At 40.8% G+C, this 12,483-nt stretch overlaps 1 protein-coding gene across 1 annotated transcript in view; it reads right to left on the bottom strand.

Annotated features, from left to right (window-relative positions):
- LOC125378243 overlaps positions 1-11,221 on the bottom strand; it is a 29,126-nt gene extending 17,905 nt beyond the window's left edge. Inside the window, exons 1-4 of the mRNA XM_048393528.1 lie at positions 11,008-11,221; positions 7,677-7,808; positions 5,751-5,998; positions 4,517-4,639 (exon numbers count right to left, since the gene is read on the bottom strand). Of these exons, the coding sequence (XP_048249485.1) occupies positions 4,517-4,639; positions 5,751-5,998; positions 7,677-7,808; positions 11,008-11,074 (570 nt within the window). The 5' untranslated portion in view covers positions 11,075-11,221. The remainder of the gene's footprint in view (positions 1-4,516; positions 4,640-5,750; positions 5,999-7,676; positions 7,809-11,007) is intronic.
- Between the last annotated feature and the right edge of the window lie 1,262 nt (positions 11,222-12,483).

Genomic DNA, 12,483 nt, shown 5'->3' with positions numbered 1-12,483 from the left:
GAATTTGATGCTGCTGTAAATGTTGATTTGTAGTTTGTGGATACAGATGTGGATGTGGATGTGGATGTTGCAAATGTATATGTAAATGCTGATATAATTGTACATGTAATCACTGTACGTTTTATAGATGAAACAAAAACAGTTACATAGTATACTGAAAGAAACGTTGAGCAATGACCATAAACATCGGACTAGCATTATATCTGCTCTTAACGAATCAATGAAAAAGCTGGAACATCGACAGGAAAATCCTCCTGAAAGGAAACTAATTAAATATAAGACGATGATCGGGTGTTAAATGAGTGTTATTTTTTGCTGCATTTTAGAAATATTAAAGTTTCATTTGACACCGGACGCCACTTCTGCTACTCAGTCCCAAAAACAATGCACTCATGATCAGAAACTTGTTATGAAAACACTTCTCTTCAGTCAGTTTTGGAAACCAAAGGAGGTGAGTAAGTGGGTGTGATTTAACGCTGCCTTTGACAGTTTTCCCCAGTTATTTCACAGCTTGATGTGGGAGGAAGACCTGAAGTAATGGAGGCCGTTGACGTTTACCACTTTGGTGAAACCAACGAGCTAGGGGTATGGTTTTGAAAAAACATAGAAACCGATGGTCATATAGGTTCCTGTGACGCCTAAGTGACGCAAAACTTCAGGGGTAATTGTGGTACCTAATATACACGTTATATATGAAGTGAACGTGAAAAGTATATAAAAAGCTATATTATTTTAGTAAATAGAATGTATATCATGTGACAATTGTTCTTATGCAATGAAGCAATTAGTCGTCCGACCCTTGATGAAGGTAGAACAAGTGATAGTAGAGTTTACATATTTGGCAGTGCTTACTTCAACCTAAATGCTATCTAAGTATGATGAGAATGGGTTAGTGAAAAGGTGTGAATGATTAATTACTCGTGTATTCTTCGTTTATATTCCCGAGTTGTTGACTATTACGAAAGCTATTATTAAGAAACTAAGATAAACCACGTAGATATCGTCATGAAAAGTGCAGAGGAGGTTTGAAAACCTGCGCGCACTGATATGGTTTCCTTAGTGTGAATGGGAAGTGTACTCCTTGAACCAGATGTGACCCGATAATAAAAGACTCGCCCGATAGCAACCCGAACGGAAATACACACACTGACGACCCCATCACCATGTCAAACTGGTAGGACCAGGAAGGATCACGAAGGATGACATTAAGATTGTGAGTAGGACGGACTCCACGAGTGTCCTGACGTTATAAACCCAGACGGGTCTTGTCTACATGACTTGATAACCAAGCAACACAGGCAACCGCCTGTTAAAGATGTAGGTCAGCCTAGTGTATAAGAGTTAAATAATATACACCTGACAATTAATTAAACACCACCAAAGTCAAAATGACACAGAAAGATAAGTTTTGAAAAAGAGGAAGTTATATCCGTATATCTATCATATATTATGGCCCTTTTCCCACACCATACCATTGCCAATACAACTGTCAGCGCAGGAAGAACAATACCCATTAAATGTCTAAATACAATTTTTTGCCTGTATTCATGGACGATAATGTGTAGGCCACAAGACATGTATTCATGGACGATAATGTGTAGGCCACAAGACATGAATTCATGGATGATAACGTGTAGGCCACAAGACATGTATTCATGGACGATAATGTGTAGGCCACAAGACCTGTATTCATGGACGATAATGTGTAGGCCACAAGACATGAATTCATGGATGATAACGTGTAGGCCACAAGACATGTATTCATGGACGATAATGTGTAGGCCACAAGACATGTATTCATGGACGATAAAGTGTAGGCCACAAGACATGAATTCATGGATGATAACGTGTAGGCCACTAGACCTGTATTCATGGACGATAATGTGTAGGCCACAAGACATGTATTCATGGACGATAATGTGTAGGCCACAAGACATGAATTTATGGATGATAACGTGTAGGCCACAAGACATGTATTCATGGACGATAATGTGTAGGCCACAAGACATGTATTCATGGACGATAATGCTAGATCTCACCGAACACGTACTATTCTGGAATGCTTACGTCAGAATGCCACCGAGACACTTCCTTGGCCAGCAAGAAGTCCACTATCTGTTGAACATTTTAGGCCATCATATTCGACAATATATGGGTTGTGCTTAAGTATGTTCCAGGTATATATACATAAATGTGTGTTCCAAATCGGTTCTGACGCATATATATTGCGGTACAGCGCTAGCGAAAAGTTGTGAATGGAGGTCCGAAATGAAAAGAAAAAACAGGCCATAATTTTACCTCCCACAAAGTATGACGATGCCAGACTTCAGTGTGCAAACACAGCACAAGTAAAATTCAGTATGTTTAATAATTAATAGGTATTCAATGCATATATACCGAAAAGTAAGTGGTTTTTTTTACATCAATACGATACGATCAGAAACGATATTTTAATAAAACAAATTAAAAAAATGGAGGAAAATAATGTTGAAGGTTAACAATCAATATCTGAAAAGCACTACTTTAATGACAACTGGATGTATTTATCATTTGGCGTCTGGGGAAGAACACATTGCTCAGTATGGCATTATGGCCCTTATTATCTCCTCAAACATTCTGGCCACACAGCGTGGAAAAATGTGCGGATTACTCCCGTTACTTTTTTGTCACCATAAGTATGCAGACGATCCAGTTCAGGTCGATAGATAGAGAAGGTTTACTTTGAAACTGCGTGTTATATCGTAGTTCATCGATATATGGGGGGTAATGCAATATCAAATTGATGCCCGAAGTAAGTATCAACGTGTTAATAAGTCCTTACTTACAGTAGACGGAACATTCCGCAGACATTGAAATTGTTTACGAAGCGAGCAATTCCTGGCTTCTGCTGTGCAGCAGTAAATAGCCGCTAGAACGCGTGACCCCGTGGGAATCACAAATGCCGCGATACGATGAATGCCGCGCGCGGATACATACATTTTTACTATGTGTGCTATGAACAAGGGCACTTGCAGAGAAGTGGCTGAGAGACTAATTTTGGCTCTTAGCAAACTATAACATCAAACTTCCAGCAAGAAATATTGCATGAAAAGATAAGTAGTATGCATAATGTGAAGTAAATTGTGCGGTCTCTTGACTTCATCCCCTTTGCTCTGTTGCATTGGGTTAAATGTGGGCGAAATAGTAAGCTGGTCATAAGTGTCAACAGCATGAGCCGAGGCTGGTGGTACGTATTGGTTGTATGTATTGAGATAGCTGGAGCCTACTCGACGCCCTGGCCTATTACGTTTGTTTCTTCAAACTGATGGTCAAGCTCAAGTCCTGGTACATGCTCTTGAGAAGCAGTCCATGGGGGTTTGCAGCTAATTCTCTGAGTGGGTTGCAAAATCATCATCATCATCAGCAAAACAACATTTCTGTCATGAAGGCTTCACATGCTTTGGTTTTTGCTTTCAGACGACCTAGGCTTAACACCACCCTTTCAATCTTATGTGAATTCCAAACAGGGTGTCGGCAAGTACACAGCCCTGTTTTACTTCACTATAAATGTTGAAAGCCTCATAGGATGAGCCGTCAAACTACAGTTTTGATGTATTGAATCATGCTGAGGAGCTTGGGTGGGCAGCCAATCCATCTGCTCACACGTTTGACTCTCTATGGGGGTTCAGTCCCTCAGCCTTTCCCATGTATGGGTACACCCACAAGGCAGCGGGGATTTTCGGAATGGGAGTCTTCCTTCTCCAAGATCTTGAAAAGCAGCCAGCCAAGGCTGACGAGACGATCTCTGCCCGGAATTTCTGGTTTTGAGGCGCCAGATAGACGCCTTTCGCTCCTTCTCCTGTCAGTTAGAAAAATTCCACTACGTGAAGGCCAGGAACTGGTCTTAACTGTCATAGGCAATTGGAGTTGCACGCTGTTTGGGCATTTATAGACATTGGAAGCTTGTCCCCAATGCCATCCCGGCTTTAACAATCTTGGTAAGGTAATCTAAGTAAAGATTTACGATTCCGACTATATCTTGAGCATGTATTTATTAATCACTATCAAATAGTGATGATACCAAGTTTTAGTGAAAAAATGAGCCTTTTCTGTCCCATCGGTGGCACCCTACACAAACACATACAAAGGCCAGTCAATTGTTTACCTACAATAAACACGGGAACACATGGTACAAGTCAAACTAGGGAATTGCTTCAGACAAAAAAAAATTTTGATCGACAATTGTCTTAAACGAGTAGGTAAGATAAACTATTTTCTCAAAATATGTTATTCTTTCAATCATTATCGTGACAATTGTTGTTCGAGCACGAAATGTCACATATTAAATATTCCAAAGAACAGAGTTTTGTGGCGAATTTTTCCCCCCAACTATTAAACGCTTATACACTAGGCTGGCCTACAGATCTCTCCAAACAGGTACCTGTGTTGCTTGGTTAGTCAGTCATGTAGATATGACACACCCGCTCCAAAGATAAATGCTCGTTGACGCTCGTGTTGACACAAGGTCTCAGCCTACCTGTATGTCCTGAGTGACGTCTGTATGCCTGACGGGGATTTGTTGCTCTGCCTCACACCCAAACAACTCCAGGCGAAATCCTGCATACCTCTTGCGTTGAGGTACAAATGCTAGGTACCTGGCCTGCAAAAGGTTAATCTCAAATACATCTTTAGTAGAGAAAAATGTAACAATTAATGTAGCCAAACAGTGAGCGACAAATCTAGAAACATAATCAGGGTGAACCAGATTCGAACCCACGATTATAGGTTTCTGGGGTACCCAATGGACACGAATTGCGGCGCCTCAGACGAAGGGCCACCCGTGCTGCCGTAGGTAAACAGAGCTAAACACCACCACACAGAAGCACAGCCTATATATACATGATTTAACACTTCAGAGAGAATATGCTATCATACTCGTTTGATGTGATGTTCGCGTATTCTTGCATACAAGGTACCAATTTGGTTAGTTCACTATAATGAACTACCTTATTGGACTCTAGCAACCCATTCTTGCAGTAAACGCCGACTATGCTCGTAAGAGGCGACTGACGGGATCGGGTGGTCAGGCTGGCCGACTTGGTTGATGTATGTCATCGTATCCCAATTGCGTGGATCGATGCTCATGATATCAATCACTGGATTGTCTGGTTCAGACTCGATTATTTACAGAACGCCTTCATATAGCTGTAATATTGCTGAGTGCAGCGTTTAACAACAAACAAACAATAATTCCTGTTGATAATGACCGTAATAAGAGTTTACCATTTAACCATCATTATCAATGAGAATTAGCAGCTACAACTGTTGTTTATTTGTGCGGTCAATGGCAATAATCTGAAATAACTCCTCTTGATTACAGAGGAGAGATCAATTTTGAACTGTAATCAGTTAGTCCAAGGAGATACTAAATAACTCAGTTCTGTTATTATTACGGCTTATGTGTTAATGGTGTATATAACCATGTGTTTATTTTTATGTGTTTTTCGTTCAGGGCAGGTCATATAAATTCATCAGTAATTGAACTTAATAGTACTTTGTCTCTAATTGCAGTAGCCAAAGCTTCTAATTTGGCCGTTTACGAAATGAAACTCCATCAATTATCTAGGGTCATACAAAACATGTTGTGCAAAGATGGTTTCACAAGTAGCTGGGAAGAAGAATTTAGGCGAATGACAAGCGGACAAAGATCTAGATCCATCATGACTGGCCATAACTAATGACTTTGAGGATGTAGGTGGTGTCACCCTTACCTGCACAGCTGGGTTTAAGTCGAATGTGACAACAGTCCTGTAATCTGGAGGCCCTGCCAGAGTCTGTGTCCCATTGCTGGTGACATATCTCTCCCAGACAAGACTATCCTGGCTGTAGAACAGCAACATTGTTCCAGGGAATAAGACATGCTTGCTGACCTGGACTGAGTATCGGGTTACCCAATGCTGAGTTAGCAAGTCAACCTGCAGGTTGTCTGTGCCATTAGGCTGTTGAACTACCCATTCCTCTGGAATAAACGACACATTACTATTGGAGTGGATTGGCAGCAGAATCTCTGCACATGTACACAGCAGACAATTCAAAATTAACATAAAGTTTTTCGTTTCAACAAAGTAAATAATTGCATTGTCGTGTCAGTGGATTGTTTAGTCCATCACTTGTCTGGTCAAGATTTGATTGTTTGCAGGTCGCTGTCGTATTGTTTATGTAAATTGTGTGCGTGACGGGTGCTACCTGTGGAGCAGGCTACCCTTCTCCTTTTAGCGAACTGGTGTCATCACTGATTATCAGTAATCCATTATATGATTTTTCACGGCTGTTTTGCCTTTTGCGCCGAATGTTTCAGCAGATCATCAAGACTGATTATTTTTGGCATTTACGTTTTATATTTGATTGGTGTATGAGTGGATTTGAGTGGAGTGAAAATGTATTATGATACCAGGCACAAAGAGCCGCATGGTGCACCCATGTAGATAATGTAATGTGGGTCTTTGGCATGATGAGCCAACGCCTTTTAGCACCCTCCTATCCCATCCCTATCCCTTACTAACAAATCATTGGTACGGAAAATGTTTCTTATTTTTTGTGCTTCTTCTTCTGAACAGTTAAATATCTGTGCGTGGCTTTTATATTCCTTTTTATGCAGGTAGTTAATCACAGCTTGTTTATCAGTTTTCTTCATTTCCGCAGTTTCCCTCACCCTTTTAAAATTCTCAAGGACCGCCTCCGAGGTCTTGTGGAGAGAGCATCTTCCCTGGGAGCGGAAGGTCGATCGACCCCCGGCCGCGTCATACCAAAAGACATTAAAAGATGGTACTTGTTGTTACCCTGTCTGGCGCTCGTCTTTAAGGGTCTAAAACGAGGACTGTCGGTTCGGACTCAGTATACTGTGTCTGAGTAGGGTATTAATGGTAGACTGCGGCATGGTATCTCAGTGTAACTTGGTCTAATGTCTTCCAAGTGACAAATCTTCATGCACGTTTCGAAATCTCATATTAAAAAAGCAATACATACGAGGCCACATTTTTTCGATTTATGGACGTATTTTTTTTGTAGCCAAGAATATGACATTGTTAGCATTAAGTTTTCGTCCAGAATTCTTTTTCAGTTCACTGCTAATGACAACGTTAAAGTGCAAGTCTCATGCAAATTTGGATAGCTCAATTCACCAAAAGCGGGCGTAAATAAGGTTTATTTGCACTTCTGTCCTGTGTATCAATTTCAAAGGCTGAAACGGCAATACAGCGGAGGCGGAGCCTTTATATACAGAAGCTCCATATATGGTCTTGGAGGAATTACCTAAACAATTACACACTTGATCGCACCAACTACCACCAAAATTACACACAAGCCCGCCCATATTTATTTTGAGCAAAATAAGCCTCAGTACCCTACTATGCGGCCCGGGACGTGCCTTCTGTTGACGGGGGAGTATGTAGCAGGGCGTGGAGTCATCCCACAGTTGACATCCTTACCTTGTCAGGTCTCCCAACAACCAATGAAACAATCACGTATAATCTGTATCATGTGGTAACAGCCAACCAAAATACGTACTTTTAATCAAGCGCAACAGGGCTAACTTTACGTTTTCACACTTTGTACATCATACTAAATATCTATGATACTTGCACAATAAGGTAAACTACATCAATACAAAAACAGGTTATACAAGAAAAAGTGCTTACCCCCAACGTTAAGTATTGCTGCAATTGCTTTGAAGAGGGCATTTAAAGATGATGAAGCAGAGAATTGCTCGTCCGTGATCTGACCATTTGCAAAACCAAGAGGAGCATCACACTGTGCTGACTCTGCCAGAGCTGTAACAGTTGGGAAACAGTGGGAGACAGATACAGTTGGGTTACATTTCGTTAATATACAATTTATCACAGGAATGGATGAGTCAAGATAAAGGAGGATAATCCTCCCAAATGTATCCCCCTCTAACGATGTCAATTTTACATCACCCTCCCCGTGATAAGTATTTTGTCATGAGAATGCACATTATAATGTTTGTTGGCATATTATTTGACTTATCATTTGTTATGACGCTCCTGTTATTTCACGTCTTCATGCACTGTATCATGTTTGTTTGTTTGTTGTTTAACGCCGCACTCAGCAATAATCCAACTACATGACGGCGGTCTGGAAATAATCGAGTCTGGACCAGACAATCCAGTGACTGACATCATGAGCATCGATCCACGCAATTGGGATACGATGACATGCATCAAACAAGTAAACGAGACTGACCACCCGATCCCGTCAGTCGCCTCTTACGACAAGCATAGTCGGCGTTTACTGCAAGAATGGGTTGCTGAAGTGCAATAAGGTAGTTCATTATAGTGAACTAACCAAATTGGTACCTTGTATGCAAGAATACGCGAACATCACATCAAACGAGTATGATAGCATATTCTCTCTGAAGTGTTAAATCATGTATATATAGGCTGTGCTTCTGTGTGGTGGTGTTTAGCTCTGTTTACCTACGGCAGCACGGGTGGCCCTTCGTCTTAGGCGCCGCAATTCGTGTCCTTTGGGTACCCCAGAAAGCATTAGTTGCTGAAGACCTATTCTACCCCGGATATTCACGGGTAATTTTTTCAACAAGTAGGCTTTTACGTATCATTTAAATTACGTATGACATGTATAAATACACAGCTTTCCAAATATTGAAACTTTCAGTAGTTTATATACCCCCAAAAGAAAGTCCTACAATTTGAAAAAGTATCGGTCACTTTTTTCGGCACACAACCGCGGCAATTGTTGCCTCAACGTTGAGTGTCATGCATTTTGAGATTTTCTTTATAAGGTTATCACATTTTTTTCATTTGATCATAATATTTTGTTCGTTTGTGAAAAAAAACCCATTCAAGTTCCTTAATTTCTAAAACAGAAGCAACTCGCGGTTAAATTTAATGTAAACAAAAACAATCTCGATCGGTGCATTTTCGATTGGAAGAAACGGACACGACGTATATTCATATCAACGACGGTAAATAAACAATTCCACATGCATCGTGATCCCGTACTACTATTACAATATGTTTGTAATATCTAACTTAATTGTCTAGAAGTATTTACATAGATGTATAAATATTTGCAAAACAATATCTCACATTTATCGAGTTTGTAAATGATTTCGTTTGATAAACCTTCGGACATTGACAATGTTGTTGACAAGCGTAGATGTCTTGAGGGCGAGGGATGACTCGCGATTTGTTTAGCTGAACAAACACTCCTTTGTGGTGATACGCAAAATCTGAACATCCCAGCAAAAACGATTTAAAAGCACAATAATGCAGGTTATAAAAAAACCCTTGCATTTTTAGCAATCATTGCTAAAACCGGAAGCAAGAACAGCATCTCACACATCAAGGCAATATATGCAAACTTTGTTAAACGAGAAAATTCCGGAAAAGAGTCAAATTGAAAGGAAATGACAGAATCAACTCTTTCGTCATCTTCGCGTGTTTACTGTTGATTGCCCTTGGTGGCAATCGCGGTTGTATTCACTCTTTTTGTCGTGATTACCCTCAGTGCGTAACATACTTTTGAAGTCTAAATCCGAAATCGTAATGTATTCTGCGGTTGATGATTTTAGAATTATTTTCAACGATGATGGTAGGGAGAGATATAATATATTGATGACATGATAATAACATATATTGTTTTTGTTATATCATTGCAAGAAGGACAATTCTGATTATTGAAGATGTCGATGAGAACCTTTTCTGACAATCCCTTGTCCTCAGAAAAGATGAAACTAGGTAAATGTCGGATGGATTTTGTGGAACTATGGGATCAAGATATATTTCTCACTTGTATGATTCCTTTTCACGTGGGGGCACGGGTGGCCCAGCCGTCAAAGGCGCCGCGATTCATTGTGCACGCCAGAAACCTGTGATTGTGGATTCGAATCCCGGTTCGCCCCGATTATGTTTCTAGGTTTGTCCGCACCATACCCGTGCTCGTGGGTTTCATCGAAGTGGTCAACGTCGGAGACCTGCATCACTTAAGCTGACATGCCGCGATATGACTGGAATACTGATAAAAGCGGCGTTAAACCCAACACACTAACTAACTCACTCACTCCTTTTCACGTCTTGAAATGGGTAAGATTATTTTTACGTAGCAGGTATATGGTTCACCTGTTGTCCTTCAAGGAACAACATGGAAGAAATGAAAAGAATGGAAATATATACGCCTCAGAAATAAGGGCTTTTAAAGTTTCAAAATCTATCTAGTTACATATGTTTTCACTTGGGGCTAACAAAGTTAAATCCTTATGAGTATCTGTACTGGTAAAATGACCCATTGCACACACTATGCACTAAGTAAAATAACATGGACGAAGGGCCGTAACACACAGTATGCACGTAGTCGAAAACACGGAGCAAGGGCCTTAAGTCTCTAAGACAATAAATGACGGGACCAATTTTAGAACACAGTCACATTCTTGACGTGTATCTCTTTGCACACTAAGCATGCACACTTTCATTTATGTAACTTCGGTAGTTTTGGGGAAAACGAGTCCCTGTTTCAGTTGAAAAGCACAGAGCAAGGGCCATAACTATAAAGAATGAATTTACGACACCAATTTTCGAACTCATTTGAGATCATGACCAGTAACATCAATGTGCATTTTCATTACTCAAACTTGAATAATTTTTGAGAAAATTTGTGCCCTTTGAGAAGTGGACGGACGGACGGATGAACTCCGTTCCTATATCCCCCGTCCCACCTCGTTGCGGCCCCGTGAAAGATCTGGGTTAGAAACGGTCTTCAGCAAACCATGCTTGCCGTAAGATGCGGCTGACGGGATCTTGTGGTCAGGCTCGCTGACTTGTCATCGTTTCCCAACTGCGCGGATAGATGTTCATGACATCAATCACTGGATTGTCTGGTCCAGACTCGATTATTTACAGACCACCGTCTTACAGCTGGAATATTGCTGAGTGCGGCGTTAAACGACAAACTTCGTGGCGGGGGATAATAATGTAATTATAGTGTACTCACTAGTCGCAACTGCGATCGTGTAGACCAGTACAATGTAGCCGAACAGCCCGCCGCTGACACTTGACATTCTGTATGGGTATATAATAACCAGGCTCCCGCTTATAACTGTTCAACCTACGAAGAGAATTAACTTAATATATTCAACGTGGTGCGCATTAAATCCATTGTCAGCTTCCCAGAAATTCCCCTTGTTAGACAATGACTCACCATGTTTACACAGGAGAGTTGTAGGTTTAGTGTTAGGTCAGCTGTGTTGAGCAACATCCTCATTCATATCGCACTGCGTGTTTATCAGAGACGACATGACACCCCCCCACCCCCCACCCCACCCCATTGCAACAAACGCATATAGCAACCACTGTATTGTAGTAACACATTGTATTAATGATGTCTTCTCGCCAGAGCAACATTTGAACGTAAGGTATTCTCGCCAAATCGATATGCGGCATGGCTTTGGAGATGTGGCTCTTGTTATAAGGGAATAACAAAGGATTAACGTCTAAGCGACACGATTGTAAATTTTTACAATGCACGTTCAGTTCAGTGAAATGTGTTCACTGATAACAGTAAACAGGTATTGATTACATTAATCATTGTGAGTTTATGTTCTATTGATTGCTTTCATCACAGTTAGTTCTGTTCGCCATTAAATAGATATGCTTTAGTTAAGTTAGTTTAGTTCAATTTTCGCCTATACATGATAGAAGCATTATAAACTTGCATCACTTATATTTTATAAAATGGCAAAGGCGCAGTTACATGTCAAGTTGATTCTACCACGCAGAGAGGGTCGCATCCTTAGTCTGTGGAGATTCATTTCCAGTTCGAACAAGACCGATTCCTTGTAATCCTGGCAGTGTCCAGAGAAGTCTGGCTCGAATTTCGCCGAAGCATGACATCGTTGCTAATAATGGCAAAGAACACATTCATTATCCAGTCCGACTTGTCACATGAAGGTGAAGCAGACTTTGGATAGAATCAAGAAAAAGGCAGCAGCTGAGACGGCTGTCCTTCCACAGATGCCAGTAGACAAGGTTAGTATTTTGAAATTTAAAGTAGAATGTAGAAATATACCACTCAAAGTTTGCTAAGGATCACACTTGAAAAGGTAATGCGTCCAATTGTGTGCATCTGTCGAAATAGCCAAAGACAAAACATTGCGTAAAGACATGTTTGATGAAAGTCCGTTGTCATGTGACACAATACCAACAAACAACACGTGACCAATAATCAGTCAGATTACCCGTTAAAATGAGAGTATCTGACCAAAACTGCAACGTAAAAAAGTCATGAAAACAAATTCATTGTCCAACATCAAACAACTCTCAGTAGCACATAGTAGCACCTGCATACGGTCTCACGTACACATCCAGGATGTCATCCCTGCAGCGCACACCTGTTATCGTGCCCTGTTGTAGGACATGGAGATCGGTTCTTCCAGCTCTACTGATTCCACCTCAAACCTTCACAGCGGTC

Source organism: Haliotis rufescens, unplaced genomic scaffold (assembly GCF_023055435.1).
Source record: "Haliotis rufescens isolate VD_foot unplaced genomic scaffold, xgHalRufe1.0.p SCAF_12, whole genome shotgun sequence".
Classification (NCBI taxonomy): domain Eukaryota; kingdom Metazoa; phylum Mollusca; class Gastropoda; order Lepetellida; family Haliotidae; genus Haliotis; species Haliotis rufescens.
This window is presented reverse-complemented; position numbering and strand designations above follow the sequence as displayed.